This window comes from Molothrus aeneus, chromosome 1, assembly GCF_037042795.1.
Source record: "Molothrus aeneus isolate 106 chromosome 1, BPBGC_Maene_1.0, whole genome shotgun sequence".
Lineage (NCBI taxonomy): Eukaryota > Metazoa > Chordata > Aves > Passeriformes > Icteridae > Molothrus > Molothrus aeneus.
Window position 1 is genome coordinate 110723650 of NC_089646.1, and position 20192 is coordinate 110743841.

Genomic DNA, 20192 nt, shown 5'->3' on the forward strand with positions numbered 1-20192 from the left:
AGCATGGGAGCTGACATGAGCTGTTCCTCAAGTGTCAGCCTTCTGGCATGCTTATGGAAGGAAAAAGTAAGATGCAGATATGCAAAGTGTGTGAAGAAATATGAATTCATGTGGCACAGACAGGTAGCTGGAGCTGAAGGGAAGCATATCTAGTTTGGTTATAATAATGTTTACTATATACAGTAGTTAATTAAGTCTGTTCATATGTTTATATAGCTCAATGATTTTGTTTCTTTAAACAGCATGAATGTGAGAGAATGAAAACAGGAGAATGTCTTCATAGTAAATAGGTCAGAAGGGGAGATAGTCTCGGCTATTAGCTGCCAGTTTTTCAGCTGAAGTTCATTGTTTTCCCAAGCTCTAGCAAGCACAGAGCAAGAGATCTGGAAGCAGTTACATTCTTATTCTGGCTGGATTCAGGCATTGCTCTCAAGCAATATGCTGTGGCAGTTCCAGAAGGCACATCCTAATTATGAGGTCTTCATCTATAGATCAGAATATTGTAAACTCTTGTTTCATTTGGCTATGCCTACTTTTGTAAAAAAGTAGTTAATTTTAAGGTGACTGGTCATTATATCCGTAATGGATTCAAACTGTCAAGGAAGACTTGAGTGTCACACTTAGACAGCTGGTCAGAAATGAATTAGTGCATAAATGAGGTGCCCTGAGATCCTGCTCTGGTAACAGGTCAGTTCTGCTGCTTGATGCCTTTGAGAGTGCAATCAAAGGTCAGAAAAAGGCATCCCTAGCTCAGCAGTCATGGAAAAACAAACTGAAAGGATTTAGTAGGCTATCAAAGCATTGTTTGAACTCTCCTGGTATTTTGACTAGTGAAGGAAATAAATTAACTTGCAGTAGATCTGGCAACACAGAGGTTTCTATTAAATCGTATTACTTCACTGAAATGTAGTCTGGTATGATTTCATTTATTTAGCATGTTTTATTTAGAAAATCATTTGTATAATTGCAGGATTTAAAATGTGAATGTTTGGTTGTAATTGGATGTGATTGTGGTCAGTGCGTTTACTGTTGACAGCTTTATCTGTGATTATTTCTGTTGGTTTTTATGCTGCTGTCCTCTGAATTTCTGAGCCACTTAGATGTTTTCCTGATTGTGTATACCCTATTAGACAGAAGTTTATATGTTATGCCCTCACAAAACCTCTCTTTTAAAAATATATATGTATTAAAATATATTGCAGCATCTGTCATGATTTATACAAAGCCTAATCATTAACAGCTACATTGCCCATGAATTATTTGCAGCAGTCCTAGTGGTAAAATTGAGGCTGACAGCATAGCTTGAAGACTCTTGTGAACAAGGTTGCAAGGAGAAAGGTACTTGGCATTTAAGAGAATTTGTTGGTAGAAACAGCACATCAGTCAGAGCAGGTAGCCTGTGGTACACCCAGTCATGGCAGCAGAGAGCTGAAACACAGGTTTGTGAAATGTGGTAAGTGAGGAGGCAGAACAGTAGAGGTGAAAACCAACACAGCAATAGCACATTTGTAACTTGAGGACCTTTTAATTTCCTAACTAGATTATTTCCATCCTCTGCTAGTTCAATGTATTTTTAGGCAAGGAGACATTGTAGGTTTCCCAACAACTACACATTTGTCCAGGCAAAATAATGCAAGTACTGAGCTGAAAGTTTTATTAGTTACCACTATATGACATTTCTGGCAATCCTGTTAGGAGACATGGCTTAGGTAGCCCTGATTTCCTCACTGCTGCTTTGAGCTTCAGTTTAAAGGAGTGCTGAGAAAATTGACCTTTTAGGGTCAAGGTTAAGGAGTATCCAGGGGGATTAGTGGGGGAGCCTGATTCTCTGTGGGGTAAGGTTCAATTTAGCACTGCAGAAAGAAAACTGGACTTCATTTCAAGCTATAAAATCAAATATGTATTTAAGATGGTTTCACATACAAAATTTTAGACTGTGTTCTTTTGTCTGTAGTGCACCTCAAAACTGATGCATCATGTCTTGGTTTATATGCAGGTACATTCATTAAAGCTTGCACTTGAAGGCGTGGAGAAGGAAAGGGATTTCTATTTTGGCAAATTAAGGGAGGTTGAACTTCTCTGCCAAGAACATGGGGGAGAGAATGACCTTGTCAATCGGCTAATGGAAGTCCTTTATGCTTCAGATGAACATGTAAGTTGAAGCTTAATGGTTTTTATCTCAACAAAAAAAGCTTAATTGCATAAAATTTTACTGGTGTAGTATTGGGTCATATCCTGTATTTAGAACTGCAGCTAGGATTCCTGTGACTCCTCCCCAAAAAGGAGGTTTGCATTTGAAATTGCAAACAACAGACGTTTAGCTTGAGGGGAGGATTCAGGAGGTTTGTTGCTTTTCATTGCTTCAGTGTAGGTTTTGTATTCTGGGTTTGCTGAGCTTTATCTAAAAGGGGAGGGTCTCTTTCACAATTTTAAATTGATTTCATATGTTTCTGAGCCTGTTTTGTTTTCTTCATCTTCCCCCTATGTGCATGAAGTCTTTTACTCATGTTCTTTAGTGTGTTGCAAATCACAAAACTTCTGGCAGAGATGCTGTACGCTGTCTACAGCTGTGAACCTTCTCTGGCCCATGTGTTGGAATATGTGTGGTGCAGGTTGCCAAATACATAATTATATCTACAAAGATAATGCTCTTTAGCATTTTTTATCCTGTTGCTATAGGCAAAATTCTTTCTTGTGCAAACCAAATAATCCTCTATTAGCAAAATTTCAGAAGTGTATTGTCTGCAAGATTAAGCAAGAATCTCATTGCATCTTAGACTTAATGTTGTAGACACTGAACAAAGCAAGAAGCTGCAAAGGGTGCTGGTTAAATTCCTCAGAGACATTCAGGGATAATGATTCAGTGGAGATTTAGATGAACTACTCCCATTCATGTTAACTAAATCCCTGTATGGACTGTACTGACAATTGACCCTTCAGGCACCAGTGGAGGAAGGCTTTGGCTCCAGAGCGTACAAGCATCAACTTAATCCCTTGGCAGCACTGTGGTACCATAGGCTGTTCTTACATCTGCTCCCAGAAAGCTGTTGCAGCAGCAGTCAGCTGACTTAGTTTTATATCAAAACTAGTGCTGGAGGAACTACTAATTCAACATACTTTTTCTAAAAGAGGACAATGTAGGGCCTAAGTGTTTGAAAGTTAGGTGCAAGAGAACCACAAGTTTGAAGCTAACAGGTACCACTGCTCAGATGAGAAGTGACAAGGCAAAGAGGATTTGTTCAGCAGTGCAGAGTGAGTGCTAGAGAGGAAAAGGAGGAGGAAACCATTATTTTCACAGGAATAAACAATAAGACAAATTTGCCAGGCATGTGATAACAGGGTAAAAGTGTTACATATATATAGTGGTCAGGGAAAATGTCTTCTGGATTCAAGAGCAGTGATTTATTTATAAAGCAAAGCCAGAAAAATCCCTCTTCTCCCCATACCCCTACCACATCTATCTGTCTGTTGGCTTAAATAGCAGAGTGGTTCCACATCAAGGAATGCATTTGTTGCTTTTCCTTCTGCAGTATTCCTTACTGGCAGAACACATTACAAAACGTTCTACTTCAGTCCATTTCCCAGTGTTATATCTGCTTCTTCCCTCCAAGCCTCTCTCTGATGAAATCATCGTCCATGCCTGCATGTGAACTACATACAACTGTGCTTTCATCTAAAATGTGGTTGCTGTTGGAGACTGGGTGTGTCACTGCAGCAGGAGAGCACTGCTCCTCCACAGAGGAATGCAGAGGCCATTCCTAACACAATTTTTTTGTTCCTTTTGGTGGGAGGCTTGATCTCCTCAGCTTAACAGATGGACTGTGACTTGCTGAGGAAAGACTCAAATGTATTAGCACTAAGCCAAGGACTGTAGCTTAGTGCTGATTCAGATTCTGCCTGCTTTTTGGTTTTGGACTTCACTCTCTTATTGTCCTGCTTTGCCCTTCAGATCTGAGTTGGTTTTTTTTCTCTCTTCCTCTGTAAAGAATTTGTCCTAAGCTAAATTCTTTATCTTGCAGTATTTTGCAGGTTAATCCCTTGGTGACAGCAATTAGGCTTTCTTAGTCAGGCCATGAGGCTCTTAGGTGAATTGTGTGCAGAATGATTCAAAATGCAAGTATAGAGTTCAGTCCCTCAAAGAATCATTCCCCAGGTGTTTGATTATTGTAGTGTTGCATTGAAGAGATTTTGATCAGGTTCATGTCTTGGGGTGGGAAGTGGAGTAATTATTTTTCTCAGAATTTCAGTTTATAGTGTAGTTTCAGTCATGTCACCTCCTAAGCTTCTGTTTTGCTTAGTTCAGTAAGAACTAATTTTTTAAGACTAAACATTTTCTTTTTTCTTTTTCTTTTTTTTTTCTTTTTTTTGTTTGATTCTGGTGAATTTGAGCAGTGCAAATATCAATCCAGTTGGTTCCTTCTCTTTAGAGCCTTTCTTCTCTTTTCCCTATTATGGTTCTGCTTAAACCTCACCATTATGTCTCTGCTTAGGCAAGAGGGATATCATATCTTCTACTCTCATTTAACATTTGTCTGATCAGTCTGTAGGCCTTTGTAATTTTTAATTATGAATTGGTCATCTGTAATCCTAGTCCTTCATCAAAAACATCAAAGTTGCCAGAAAACAGTGAGGGGTGGAGAGATGTGTGCTCTCAGTGTGTAAAGCACTTGGTCATGTAGAAAAGCTTTTGCTTTCCTACACAGGCTCTTGTGGTTCAGTTCATGTAGAAGTTGGGAGAATTGCTCATGTTGGGCATCTCACTTGGTCTGCTCAGTTTCCAACAGCAATTGCTCAAAATGCAGCTGGTTTGGTGACTTTCTGCTCTAGCAGATTCTATATCTGCTGCTACTTTTGGAAAAGGCCCCCACCCTCCCCAACACCAAGTTTTCATAGTCTAACTCTTCAGTCTACAGGCACACCTGAATAGTTTGAAGCAGGTAGACCTAAGGGTCAAAAGAGACCATCTCTCAACATGGGAGACAGAGATGACCATGGTCATGTGGCTCAAGCCAGAAATAAATGCTCTAAATAGATCTTCCACTACTTTCCTTATTAGGGGATGCTTTTCAATGAGATTCCACAGTCCCAGTGTAATTGGACTCCTATGGTTCCCATTTCATGTGTTTATACAAGCTCTACATACTGAAAAACATGTCCCAAGTCTCAAAACATCTTCTGAGGTAGTTACATTATAAGGTTCACTAGTTCCATTAAAGATAAACCTGACAAAATAGGGGCCACCACTCCTCTTCAGAGCTGTGGAATAGATTCCACTCCCTGTGCTTAGAGGCTTTTCCTGTTGTACAGATGAGAGGAAAGCACGTACATAACCCATAAAGTCTGCACAAGTGGGCTTTCTAACAGTGCATCTCATCACTCCCAAGGCCTATGGAACATGTGCATTCCAGAGCAGGTCACCTCAGCACAGAAGGAGGGTCAGGACAGATGGGGTTAAGGCAGCATCACTCACTGCGGCTAAAGAAGCTTCAGTTTTCTCACCCTGCAGGGCAGGGTCACGTTCTCCCAGCTGTCAGCTCCTCCCTGTGAACCTCCTGTTCTCTGCACATCCTGCACCCTTGCAGCCCATCACAGGAGCTGCAGTTTTTGGGTACTTGCTCACAAAACTGTTTTGACATGATGTACCTACTGTATGTAATAAGGGCATCATTTCCCCCAAGGGGCCAAAACGTGCTTAACTTCAGCTGCCCTGACTGATGCGTGACTCCTATCTGAGAATGGCACCTGAGTGATAGAAAACTTGCTTTCATTTGAAATTGGGCTGTTCCAAATGTTAGGAACCTTATTCTACTTTTGCCCTTAGATAAGTATTTTACTGCCAGAAGGGAATTCATTTGTTTCATAAGCTGCTCTGACTATTGTGGAGAAACTAAAATTATGGCCTTCCTTTTATTTTGATTTTGCCTCAAATTTGAAAATTTAGCAGTAGCAATTTGTTAAAGTTTGTTGTTCAAGCCGCTTGCTTCTAACAAAAGTTAGAGAGCCAGGCAAGTTCTGCAGAAGTAGCCCACTGGGGATGCTGGATTTTGAATGGCAGCTCAGTGTGCTGGAAAAGTGTTTTCCTTTGGAACTGCCTAGGGCAGAGCAGTACTAATGCAGGGCAGAGCATACACAAGAAGGATCTCTTCAGTGAACCGTGCTGTGGAAAGATGGAAAGCACTTGAGAGGAAAGCTGTAAATGCAGCTGTGCTTAATGGCAGTCCAGAAGGGATGCTCTAAAAGTCAGCCAGACTTTTTGAGCTCAGATAACATTGAGGTCAACTCAGGATACTAGGCCTGTTGCCTGTAATTTGAAAGTTGTTCATAACTGGTGTCACCTGCAGCGAGGATACAGCCTTTCCTTGTGTCAGGGATTCATCTTCCAGTGGGAATGTATATTTAGAGAGACAGTTTTGGATAATACTGAGAATAAAAACAATGGGAAGTGATTACTTAGTAATTAGTGCTTTTTACAGTAGCTCTATAAGTCAGTGAATATGGGGCTCTTCCCCTCAGCCTCCCCAAGAAAATGTGTTTGCAAGTCTATGGGAGTTGGCATGGGAAACGTAAAACTTTTGGGAAAGTAATATGCCTGACCTCAAAAAAGAGGCTGTGTTGAATTTTTCAAGCAGGTGATAGTAAAAGTGTCTTGTCCAATTAGTGATCTAAACCTTGAGAGAAGATTGTGTGAAAACTACAGCAGACAGGTTCAGAAAACCTTGGACAAGCTGAAAATGGGCAGATATAAGGATGCTGTGGTACAGGATCTAAATGTTGGCATATCACTGTCTAACTGTTCAAAGTGTTCGTTCACTCACCAGAACAGATAACAGATAGCAATGTTGAAAGCTGACTTTTCTTCTAGGGAATTACCAGTACTGCATATGCCTCAATTAGAAGTAAAGAAAGTACATTTCAATATAATTTTATGAGATGCTGCTTTGCTCAGGTAACAGCTCATTTTGTACTTCCTTGCATGAAAATTAAGTTTTATGCTACAGTGAGCACCACGGGGCAAGATTACATGAGGAATGCTTTCTGCTGAAGAGTGTTTTGGGATCTTTTTCTCCCTACAGGAGAGCCACACAGATGAGCATGAAGGTGAAGAGCAAGTCCATGAACAGCCCCAGCAGCAGGATGAGTACTGACTCATGCAGCATCTCTGACAATTTTCGTTTTGTGTGAGAACTTTCTTCTGGAGAATGGAACATGTGCGGCCTCAAACTTGAAATCAGTTCACTCCCAGTCTGCCATTAACATTTATGTACCATAGTGAGTGCCAGCCAACCACTGCATTCTGTACCAATACTTTGCCAAGATGCATTTGCAGGCGTCTTCTTTCAGTGTATCTTCCCAAGAGGTTGTAGGGCTACATCACCTACTGTACATCACTGCAACGTCACCACTTGGCTGCTTGAGATTTGTTCTGCTCTTTAAAAATATATATATTTATTTTTTTTTCTTTTTCGTCTTAAGTATGATACACTTGTAACTTGTTCTAACATATTTATATTGGCATTTTGTGTGGCAAGGAGTTCTGTACCACTAGCTGTGTCTCTCACTTTGTGGTGCTTTTGCATTTTCTAGTACATCTGCCTTGGGGCATCGATTTGGCCAAACAGTTGAAATAAAGGGATACAGTGGATATCATACTCAAGTCATAACGATGAGGTTGTTTTGTGGAGGAAAACGCTTGTGTTGCTCACATTTATTCCTTTCCTGCCTTCACAAATGGAAGGCAGAGCATTTGTTTCACTGGGAGATTTAAACCCCTGTGTTAGGAAGCTTGTTAGAAAGCTGCATGGTATGTTTTTTGGCTGATTTCTGGAGGAAGAGACATCCACTTAAGCTTTTTGAAAACCCTCCCAGTTTCCTAACTAGTCAATAGACATTTCCCAGCTTTTCTTCCTTTCTGAGGAATCCAGTCTCAGTCTCCAGCCGCAGCTCTACCTCCGCAGAGCTCAGTGCTGAGGGAGGAGAGAAATCTCCTTGACACAAGTGTGGCTGCAGGACACAGTCTGTACCATCATCCTTGGCTTCCCGCTTCTCAGAAAAGGAGAAAGTAGGCCACGCATTTCTTTCCACTTTCCTTCCCCCTTCCACTTCCCCAGCCATACAAGTCTAGAAGACAGAAATTTGGTCACTAGTGCAAAGTATGGGGGGAAGCAGCGACAGCACTGGCCCCAAACCATACCCCAAACTCCCCTATAAGTGGATGGTGGACACTTCACAAGTTTAAGGCTGCTTCTAAAGCATGGAGAAGCAGTGAGGAGTCCTCCTGGAGACAGGGCACACATTAGAAGGAGACCATCTGACTGAGGGCACAGAGCTGGTTCTGCTCTTGGCTGACCTTTCTCCTTTAAGGCCAGTGTGGTGCAGAACCATGTGTGCACTGGAGATGTCTGCAGTGGGAGCATTCCCTTCCAGTGTGGTCCCATGGTCCTGTTCTAAATGATGGTATTTTATAAGGAGAGGTATATTGAAGTATAAAAAGCATTCCTTGTTCTTCTCCTAGCACTGCACATTGTAGTCTCTCTGGTTATTTAATGCCTGGTATTCTTGGTCTCTCACTTCATTTTCTGAGTTCTGGTTTGCTGTGCTGATTTAGCAGGTATGTGGAACTCCCATCCCAATTGGCATTCACTGAAAAACTCCACAGCCTATTGGACAGCTAAATCATTTTAGGTGTTTGTAGGCTTCTAAAGCATTAGGTCCCCAGCTATACTTCCACAGAAAGGTTTCCAACACATCAGCCCCCAGGCACACACACATGCACATGCAGTTTTCCATTCCTAATCAATCTTCTGCAGCTAAGTGGCTCTTAGTTAAATGTGAGAACCCTGCTGTTGTGTTGCACCACCAACAATATATAAAATGCTTTTGAGCACCAGAACAGGTATTTCCTGTTCCTTGATCTTCCCCTTGCACAGCAGAATAGTTTCTGGACCCTGCAGGCTGAAGTTTTCCCAGCCCTGCACCCAGTATTGACCTCACATCCTACCCAGTGATGAAATCAAACTACTGCAACCTGCAGGCCAGCGCTTTCCTCTCCCTTCTCAATTGGTTACAAAGAAGGTCTGGTTTATAAAATCGTGTTTTTTCCAAAATAATTATTTCCAAGAATCACCACAAATGGGGGAATTGTCATTTTTGTTGTATTTGTGTTTATTAGAACATATGTACTTATTACAATTGTCATTGTAATAAACAGTAGTTCTTCATAATACTGTTGAAGAGCAGTTACTAATTTTTTTTCCAGACTCCAGAATGTCCTTTAACCTTTATGGGATCTCTGAATGGGGCAAGGAGTTTGGGATCAGGCTATAAACTTAATTTCATCAGCATGTGTCTGCTACTGGAGTTCATCTTTCTGCCAATACTCAAGCAGGTGCATGGAGAGCACTTCAAGGGAAAACAGTTTTCTGAAGGTTCAATTGGTTGGGGTTGCTGAGCTCCCCAGACAGTTCATAGCCAGGCTGTTGTGCCTCTCTTCTTTTCTCTCTTTTGAAGCACATATGAAAAAAATATTTAAAAAAGCTGAACTTCGTTTCCTGAAAATTCCTTGCATCCTGTTTCTGATCTGAGGACCATAGCCCTCTCACTGCTTGTATCAAGGGGGGAGTGACTGATGTAGGGAGCCAGGGCAGTGAAATTCTTTGGGGGCACCAGAAATGTGGCTGTGCTGAGGGGAGAGCAGTGTTCAGAAAGGGGAAAGAGTTGTCCTTCCCCCCCACCCCCTGTGAGTAACCCATTCTTCTGTTATGGTTTTAATATGCATTTGTAATTACCTTTACTAAATAGCACACCATAAAGCTTTGGTTATATATTAAATGTAAACTGAAAGGAATGTAAACATATGTATTGTTAATTATAAATAGATAAGTAATGGCATAATAGATACAAAAAAGTCTTATTCAGATGTATCAGTCATTTTACATTATCCACAAACTGTCGCATGATAGAGTAGATTTTTGTCTGAATATGTGAATAACTTGACTTGCGTTTATCTTTTTACATATTTAATAAAAAAATATATGTTAAAATCTGTCTAGCTCTAGAGACTATTCGGAACATTCTAAAAGAATAATTTTCTGGATTAAATGCATATTTTTGATTCATCAGGGGCTGCATATGGGAGCAGGAAGAAAAAGGCAGCTGCTTTAAAAACCCAGAAGTCCACTTACGCTGCGTGTGTGGATAGCATCTGTTTCCCCAAGAGCTCATCAACTGTATTCTCTTTTATAAATCAAAACAGAAAATCCATGTATGTATGTATGTGCATGTAAACAGCACATTTTTCTTTATGGTAAATGCTTTCAGATTTTGGAGTGCTAACTCCCTTGGGTATCAGTCCAAAGCAAAACTGGCAAGCAGCCAGGAGGCAAAGAGAGCACTACAGAAAGGTACCCAAGATCCCAGTGGGCTTCCTTGCAGTGGCCAGGTATTTAGGGATGAATCTTCAATGCAGTACCTAAAAGCCACCTAGATTTTAGATTAAAGTATGAGGTTTTGTTGGGAGAGAAGGGGCAAAATTCACTGTAGTTCTCACAGCTCTGGTCTTTTGTAGCTGCAGTAGTTGCTGCTCTGGGGCAGGAGTTCTGAGCCTTGGATCAGGACCCTTTTCCTCTGTGTTGAAGTGACCCCGTTGTGAGCCACCAGCCTGCACCCCGCTGCTCCAGGTATCCCTGGGCCTCTGACAAAGGAGGGGAGGACGAAGCAGAGACCAGAGGAGCCAGTTTCCAACCCAGGCGTTCAAACCTGCAAGAGCAGCTCTTGTTTAGCTGCTTTTCATAAGACCAGGAGGAAGGCATGTCCTTGGGTTAGTGCAAATGCTCTAAAGCATAAAAAAATGATATATTTTCCAATTCAGATAGTTGAAAACTTTCTGCCATAATGTGACCAAAAAAATGTATTGTCAGACTGATAGGTCATCTACATACATGACTTTGCAAAATAAATCTGTGACCATACAGCCCTATGAGCAAAGGCATTTTTCTTCCTTTTCATTGAACCAGTTGTCATCTATGACAGCTAACAATTCAATAGACACACTGTGCAATACATGATCTCTTTTTATACTTGTCTTTATACAGATTGTAGTGACAAATTGCTTTAAAGAGGAAAAAGAAAGTTATTTGCCATGTTTTCATGTAGAAGGTGAAAAAGCTGGCTGGAGATTATTGCCCTTTAAAAGTGATACTCAATTTCTCTTTAGTAACGTACAAGTGCAGGTTGTGGTAGTTCAAGTTTTATAATTTCATTTAATAAATATTTCTAAATACTCCATTCCATTGCATCAGATTGCACTGCTTCTGTGACCCTTATTTCCAGCTGTTTCCTAAATAAGTGCAAGACAGATGGAAAAAGGAAGCCTATCCACAGAGTTTCTCCTTATGACCACATTCAATTTGGAGCTATTTTTGTTTATTGTTTCCCAATCATTTTCTCACCAGAGTTTCCTCAATGCTTGTGATGGAAAGGTGAAACACAAAGTGCCCTTAAAAAGCAGGTGAGACTTTTGTGGCAGTGTATCAAGTATGGATGTATTATTTAACTTCATCAAATGTTGAGACTGCTGGGTGCATGCAGCAACACCAAACTCGTCACTCCCCCCCAAATACAGTCAGAACTACCTTTTTTGGCAAACCTCATCAAATAAAGAGACTTCAGACTTACTCCAGGGGAGTCCTTGGGCAGTTGGGAACACCTCTGTGGACACCCCATGTTCTCTGGGCATCACACAGGGTAAAGGCATGGCTGCCACACCGGTGGGAGGAAGCCTGGGAGATGCCTCCTGTGCAGAACCACAGCAGTGCCAAAGGGCATCCTCCCTTCCCTGCCTGGCTCTTGGCAAAACCTCTGACTCTGCATTACAGCATGACCTGTCCCCTCTGCCTGACTCACACCTGGAGCTGCTTGAACTGTGACTCACCTGATGTTTGTTTGGGGGGTGGGACTCTCAGTGTGCTTGTTTGGTAGATGGAACATGGATTCTTTCAAACCTGAAGGGACTTTCCAATATTTCTGCTTTGTGAACAGGGGAAGATGATGTGCAGGCTTGTCCCCTGGTGCCTGTGCTAAGGGCTGCCTGGGGAAATCAGCCCTGCTGGTGTTGTCATAGGGCAACTGCTGTAACAGGCAGTACCAGCTTAAGCTGAAGCTGCTCATACAACTTGCCAGTGGCTCAGCTGAAAATATCAATAGGAGCTACTGATGTAAGGGTAAGTTAACTGGGGGGCAAAAATGATCAGGCTAGTGATAAACCCACAGAAACAGTCTAAGAATTGAAAACGATGAAGACTCAGCTCAGCAGCTCAAAAACTGCACTTCCACCTGGCTTCTGGCAAGTGAGATGGTTAAATAGTTAATAAATGTGCCAGGCTGTCAATCACATCCCTCTGTGCTTACCTTGGGGAAGTGGACAGATTGTTTAATTAGTGCTTCAAGGCCACAAAAGCCCTCTGGCTAGGGCAGCTTATGAAAAGACATGAAACTCAAATTCTTACTCCCTCTCCAAGGCACACAGAAAACCCACGTGTATTATAGATAAAGGGAGCAGTTTACATCTGCATGCAAACATGTTATGCTTTAAAAAAAAATAATTCTTGTTTCTTTTTCCTATGGCATTTTCCAAAACCACAAGAATTTGCTTCAAGCACACAGGCAAATAATGACTTGTTTAGCATTTTGCACTGGTAGATGATGTTGGACTGAAACTAGCTTTGAAGAGAAATATGCAAATCTTCGAAGGTTCGCTGGCCAAATTTATTTTCAGCTGTTTACCTTTGTAGGCTATATTGTTTGTTGCTACTGAAATATAAACAATGTGCTTGTTACTGCCTAGAAAATAAATAGAAGGGCCAGCTGCTGCTGTGTTAAGCCTACATTTCTGACAGGTCAGCTGAGACTCAATGCTGAGAATGGGGAAAAAACTGTATGTTTCAAAAGCACTTTACTGTACCCGTAGCTTTCTGAGCTCATTCTCTTGTCTTCACACATTCAAATGAGGTGAGGAAAAGACTAAATGTGCATAAGCCTTTCAGGAGGTTGTGTGAAAGAAATGAGCTGTGAGAAAATTAAATACAGCAAATGAAGCAGGCACAGATGTGTGAGTGGGAAGGATGCGCAGGGAGGGTTTGCATTGCTGGGGTCCCACTGGTGACTAGGCTGGGTTAAACCAGTGCAGGTTATAAACCACCAAGGATCTTGTGTAGCCCAGCATGCATTGATCCAGGACTTTGGACACAGTGGTAAGGCAGAGGAAGACAAAAGAGAGGCAAGTAACATGGCTTGGTAAAAAGAATAAATATCAACAGAACAACTTGGTAAAGTTCTCTGCTGGACAGGCATCTTCCTCTGAGATGAGGCATCTGGCTGCATAGCTCATTGTTGCAGTGGTTCAGATATCTGTACTATTCTATTCTTTGGTTATTTTAATCAGATACATTCCAACTATTTATCACATCAGAAGAGCTGCAAATCTCCATGTCAAGTGTTCCAGTCTGATCGTAGTGCAGGTGTTCACTCTTGGACACGTTTCTTCAGGGAGAAGATGTAAATGTTCAAGTGCTCGCTCAGCTGCCGACCCTAAAGAGAAATCACAGAGATTAGTAACCTGCTTTGTATCTGCTTCACAATTCACTGCCTCTCCTCTCCCAGTAAGAGTGGGGGGACCCAACCGCAGTCCTCACATAGTTGGGGATCTCTGAGTACACGGGGACCTGTAAGTATTCAAACAAGAGAGCTGTTTTCCTTACATTCCTCTTGCAACACACTGCTGGGAAGTTAAATGGCTACAGACTGGATTCACAGATGACATAAGTTGTGATGGAGCTGGACCCCTCTGTCAATTGTGAATTTTGACCAGGTATTTCCATTCTGACCCCCACCAACAGGCCCATGTCAATGCTCAGGTAGACTCTACTATGCCACCAATGTCTGCTGACAAATGGCTGCTTTCAAAGAAAAATCCTTATATCCCATTGCTGTGGCTTAAATAAAAGAACACTGACCAGCTCCCTCTGAAATGAGACCTTTACCATGCAAGATGTCTTATCTAAAAGCTCAAGCCCTTAAAACAGTTGCTAAAGGATCATTTCACAATTTAGAAAAGTGGGCCTCAACAAAGTAAAAATTTAAGCAGTAGTTCAGATGACAGTGACAAGACTGAGATGTAGCAGACACAAAAATGTGCTGGTAAGATTGAATGAACTGGAAAACTATTCATGTCACCAGCTTGAGAGATGTTAGCAGAGGGCCAAGAAAAAAATTGGGACAGCTATTTTGCCTGCAGATTCAAAGCAAAGTTGACCTTATTTTATTATTTCTATTTATGTCGCTTTGCATTTTACCTTCCTATTTTTTCAGTCAAGTGACCTTAGGAAGAAGAAAGGCAAAAAAAAGAGAGGTGGATGCATTCATGCCTCATGGGTCGACTGCTACGTAAAACCAGTCTATAAATATTCTAATTCTGATGGGCCTAAAGCTGAAACCAGTTGGCTACATTGGAATAATTCAAGTCACTGAAGTTGTTGCCCATGCAAAAAGGCATTGCCTCCTGCAACAAAATGGTTTGGTTTTTTTTAACTTTAGACTAAATAACACAATGCAAAGGACTAAAAAAAAACCCAGTGTAAACATCCAGACTCCCAGACAATGCCCCAACCAGAAACTGTTTCCAGACCCCTCTGCTCACCACGCAGACGCCGTAGTGCACGTGGGCAGCCGTGACCAGGGTGGTGAACATGGCGAGAACCGCTTCCTCCATGGGGCCCAGCAGCCCCAAGATGGCCGCGTACACCACCAGCGCCAGCGGGAACAGGAACCAGTGGAACAGCTCCGGGCGCGTGCTGCTCATCTGGCAGATGATCACCTTGCACTGCCGGAGCAAAAGGGGCCAGGTGAGAAGTGCTGGGCCAGCCCCGAAGGTCTAAGGAAAAGTATTTCCATTTTCTCCATGGGTTGCTTTGGGTGAGAGGGAAACAAGGCTGCAGTTCAACATGGGGCTGGTTTCTCGTGAGAAGGCTGCTGTAGGCACACACCTTTGTGCCTTGCTGAGTCCTGAAGGACATTATTACAGTTTAAAATATACCTGTGGAAACCACAATATTTCTGTCTCTGCTCTGAGGTGCCCTGACCCACATGGGAGCACTGATTTTGACCCTCATTCATAAAGAAAGTTTCCTAGACTTCAAGATAGACTAGAATCCACAAAAGTGTGAAATAGATTATAGAGAGTAGTGTAGGTGTATCACTTGGTGAGAAATGTAGATTTTGGGATTTTTAGTCTGTTGTGGATGGAAGCAAGATGGAGGGCACAGGGTGTCGTCCTGGGTTTCTTCTTCATGCTTCTTCTTCCTTCTTCTTCTTGGGTTTGGGTGGCATTTTGTAATTGGGCAGAAAAGTCTGCATTGCAGGCTCTTTGGGATCAGTTATTAGGTTAAAAGGAAAAATAATCTAGGTGTCAGTTCTTAATTGGATAGTTTAGTCTTAAAAGACCTTGGAACAAGAGATTGGTAGCCATTTTGTGCCTTCTAATGAAAAGCTGCTGAACTCACAGTAGTGAGAGTGTTTTACTGATAAGAAATAATAAACACCTGAGTCCAAACATGAACTACCATCTCAAGTGCCTTCAATCCAGATCCAGAGAAACCAACAACTGGTACCCCAACATACACCCTTTCCTAGAGACAGTGTTCTGATACACTTGATAAGCGGAAGCACATCTTCACAAAAGGGGAATTTGTTTGCCACCTTATGTTTTCACAGGGGCTCAGAAAGTTGTGATCTCAAATCAAATGTGCCACCACCTAATTAATCACTGGGAGAGTGTGCTGGTATTTTAATCATGAAGCCTGACAGAAATATCTTCTGGTTCATTGTATAGAAGGGAGGGAAGACAATATATGACATTTTCACATCCTGTTTCTCTTTTCTAGCACTCCTTTATGTACTAAAACACCAATTTCTTGGCTCAATCATGGCAGTGGACTCCCTGGAGATGCAGCTGGGGGCCCAGAGAAAGGGATCCTACTCAGAATGATGGAAAAAATGAATGTGTGGTGCATGGTTTAACTAAAGACAATTAGCTTAATTCTACTGAGTTCTGGAAACATAATGAGACTAATTCACTTGAAATTCAGTATTTTAAAAGCAATTAAGCACACCAAAGTGTTTTGTCTGGCTTAGGCTCCTTAAGAAATGTGTCTCATATATATCATGCCCATTACAAAAAAGTAAAGGAATTCAGGCACATCTGAAATATTTTATTGATTTAAGTTTCACTCAAAATTGAAATGTGGTTAAAAATAGTTTTTATGTACCCTGAAAACAGCAGAAGAATGAAAAACTCATTCCCTGTGCAGTGCCTGAAATCTTATGACAGCAGCAGTAGGAGTCTGACATAGGAAAGAAATACTGGCTTTACTGCCTGTGCTGTGGAAACTGAAGAATGCAAAAATAAACCATGAAAAAATAATTAACTTTGAATAGTGGAAGAAGTAAGCCTTTGTACCTAATGTTAATATTTTCACTTATATTCTCAGTATTGATTGTGAATTTTTTTAAATAACACTGATTTTATGAGTCCTTTGGGAATCATTCCAGAGGGTAACATAAATTGCTAAAGCAATCTATAAGCTGTAATTTTTCTGCCTACATAACTGAACCTGACCACAGGTTGCATTTCACATTGTTTTAAACCATTGTTAAACTTACACATTTGGGTGACCAAATAGATGGTCAAAGGCATGAGAAGTTCCAGATACTGGAACTGGGATGGCAGCTAGAGAGCCATGCTCTGCAGTTTGTGGTCTGCAGAACAGGTAATGGAAACCCAATGTGCCAGGCTATCATGGAGAAGAAAAGTATTGCCATGACAAGCCTTCCTCTGATGCTGGAGGGAGCATGTCTAAGGAACCAGAAGAGGTGAAAGGAAATGCAGGCTTGATTTTCAACTCTAGAATGTTACAAATTCCAACTAACACCCATACATTTTTAATGCTTGCTTTTAAAATGTTAAAATGTTCAGCTAACATGCATACATTTTTAATTCACATGAGCCTCCAACACTGCAATATATGCTTTGGGAAAATAAAAAACAAAGCCTGAAGAATACATATTGCACTCAGTCACTGATAAACTGCAGCCTGTAAAGAAACCTCTGGTTTGCCTTACTATTTTTCTTCTGCAAGCATCCTGCCACAATCACTCTTGGTTGGTTAAGATGTATGTGCAGAATGTGCCATCTGCCAAACTCTGAAAGCATTTTCCCTGCTGGCATGAAGCAATTGTATTTCTCATTTTGGAATCCCCACTATTCTCTTAAGAAAAAGGGGTAGATTAGGTAATGAATAATGCATACAACAAAACACATCTGAAAATCAAGTCATTTTGTGAGATTAAGTCCTTAAGATGGAACTATTTGATTTGTGACCCTCAGAAATGTACATTTATAGGATATATCTAACAAACATCACAATTATAACTTTTTTTCCCATTCCTGAATTCATATTTCTAAAGGGGCTATACTTTCTCTTTTAAAACCTCACATTTTTGAAGACGTGTCTCATAGTGCAACACACTTCTAGCCTTCCACTTTTTAAACTGGATCTAGCATTGCTCAATGGCAAGATTTTAGATGGAGTTGGAGTCTATTTTCCTAAGATGACACTACTCACTATCCTCTAGGGTATTTTTGCTTAAATGCAAGAACACCTTTCTGCTTGCCTGCTCTCCTGGCTTCCCCCAGAGAAGAAAGCCCTGGGTTACCTGCAGGGCTCAGCACCCACCACTGCCTGGCTGCCCCTGCTAGAACTGCACAGAGGTTTGTGTTGTCCCTTGGGAATGAAAGGGGGGAAACTGGTCACCATGACGTGGTACAGGAGAAACTAATCCATGAGCAGAGAGCCATCACAGGCCCCTACAGCTCTCCACATCTTTCCCTAAAACATTCTGTCACTGGTACAGCCTTTTTCTGAATGGTGATGGGAAAATGTAGGACCAGCTGAACTGCAGGATACAGGAATGCATGGACCATTGTAATGGACACAAGAGCAGGGGAAAGCTACAAGCCCTCCACTCTGGCTAGTAAATCTGTGCCAGTGCTGACTTTTTTTACTTTGATAAATGCCCTGTTCTGCCTGTATGCTGGGGAGTATCTGTTATATTTCTGGAAGTAAGGCATCCCTAGGGTTTTCATAAACCCTCAGAAAACAAACCAGAACCCTCACAGAAGTGTTCCACTGTGGCTGAGGAGGTATCTCAGTACTGTAAGTGTCCCCACTCCAGACACGTGTTGTGGTGTATTTTTATGAGACATAGTGTAACACTGAGGTAGAAGAGCTGTGTGGCACTGCTGCTTTTAGCTACATTTTCTGCTCCCTTCTGCATATTCACAGAAAAATAGAAAGCTATCTCTAAACAACACCACCACCTCAAATATACTTACAATAACATTTGAGAAAGTAACCCCAACCATCCATAAAAACAGTCTGGGTTGCTTTGCTAATATGTTGCTTGGAGATAAAACCACCCAGACTGTAAGAAGAATGAACAGCAACAGAGGTGACACAAGAGGTAGCAGTCCTTCATACAGAGAATCATTCTTCAGTGTTTTCTTTAAATGTGCTCTGGAAATAAATACAATAATTTTGTAGAGAAAGTCATTTTATCCATTCTATTTCTATACAGTAACCTCCAACTCTAGACCAAACTCAGCCCAAGAATTCCTCTTGCAACCAGTGCAAATGTGCTAGATACCAGACATTTTACAAGAAATTGTAGTATATTTATTTCTGGGGTTAAAATATACTGATTTATTCACATAGCTCTTGATCAACTTTGCTTGCTCACCATTGTCTGGCAAAGGACCAGTAAACTCACACAAAGTGAGCTGCAGTACTCTCAAGCATGCAGATGTGTGTGAATTCAAAATCTGTGGTTTTAGAGGATGAAACTTCTAACATGAGACATAAACTTGTTTAAGTTTCAGTACACCCCACGTTTTCAGCAGCAGCAGAGTGAAGCACATGGCTGGCAGGTATTGCATTGTTTAAGTCTGTAGGTCATGCTGCTTGAGGATCCTGTACTTTAGGATTTAGGTACTTTAGCCCAATTACAGCCTAAAAGGGAGGCTTTTTGGCTAATTAGAACACAGAAAAAATTAATGATACATTGTATTTTCTTGGGCATTTTAAGCTGTTTTTTAAAATAGTAAATTATTGCATTTTCTGTCAGCTGGGAAATGGAAACTCTAAAAGTTCACTACCACTAAACCATTCCTTCATACAGCTGGTTCAGAAGAGCAATTCTGTGTTTGAAATGTACTGGGAAATGTCCTGTTTAAAATCTTTGAACATATATATTTATAGAAACAGCTAGACAAAAATCCAAGAAATATCTTTCTCATGACAAAAAGGAATCACCTACTCCTAAAATAACAACTGAGAACAGGCATCAGGATGAAAAAAGAGGGGATGATTGGAAAACTCAAATCCTTCATCACCAAAGAGCTCGTGCATGCATCATTCAAGTAAACTTGACTGGTAGTTTAAAATCTTTTGTGCTCTTCTCTTCAGAGAAATGACAAGCCTAGCAGAAGGCTTGAGAGGAACCATGTCAAGTGATGATTGAAAAGGAAAATATTAAACAAAAGTCCTGAGAGGAAAGGAAGGAAACCAAACCCTCAATGCTCATTGGGGTAAAGGCTGCTCCTGCCAGGGGCTGACATGCACAAGGTGCTTCCCTCCTCCCCTCAGTCATTCCCAAACAAGATTTCCTTGCATGGCTGGTTCCCAGCCCCTGCCCCACAGCCCAGCCTTTCTGCAGGTCCTCAGCCTTTCCTGCCCCACATCTCCCAACTCTCTACACTTCCTGTCCCAAACCTGGGGCTGTGCATGCCTCTGGTAACTGCACTGAGTGCCACCACACAAAAAGGGCTGTGTAGGAGAGATGAGGCTTTGTCTTATAGAAACTCTAAAATTTAAATGTTAATATTAGTTTCCACTAATTCCTGAAGACAGGCAGTGACAGTCCCTCCTCCAGGACACTTAGGACCTGGGAGACCTGAAGTGACAGATGAGTGAAATGAGCTAGCAAATACTAGGGGAAGGCAGGCAGCATTAATAAAAATAGGCCATTGGAATATGAACTAACTGAATATAAAATTCTTGGGTGCAGCAAGCCAGTTCTTAGAT

General features: G+C 41.4%; 2 protein-coding genes across 4 annotated transcripts in view; one reads left to right on the forward strand and one right to left on the reverse strand.

The window, feature by feature from the left end:
• The window catches only part of MAPRE2 (microtubule associated protein RP/EB family member 2), a 57567-nt gene extending 47523 nt beyond the window's left edge, over window positions 1-10044 (forward strand). For 2 of the 3 annotated variants that reach the window (XM_066562969.1, XM_066562976.1), the window contains 2 exons: window positions 1997-2152; window positions 7074-10044. In XM_066562969.1, coding sequence (XP_066419066.1) covers window positions 1997-2152; window positions 7074-7145 — 228 coding nt within the window. In that variant the 3' untranslated portion in view covers window positions 7146-10044. Of the gene's footprint in view, window positions 1-1996; window positions 2153-6862; window positions 6947-7073 lie in introns of all 3 variants that reach the window. The other variant, XM_066562959.1, reaches the window with a different exon arrangement.
• LOC136564713 (ethanolaminephosphotransferase 1-like) overlaps window positions 9139-20192 on the reverse strand; it is a 57849-nt gene continuing 46795 nt past the window's right edge. The window contains exons 8-10 of the mRNA XM_066562948.1: window positions 18446-18626; window positions 14693-14875; window positions 9139-13584 (exon numbers count right to left, since the gene is read on the reverse strand). Of these exons, the coding sequence (XP_066419045.1) occupies window positions 13519-13584; window positions 14693-14875; window positions 18446-18626 (430 nt within the window). The 3' untranslated portion in view covers window positions 9139-13518. The remainder of the gene's footprint in view (window positions 13585-14692; window positions 14876-18445; window positions 18627-20192) is intronic.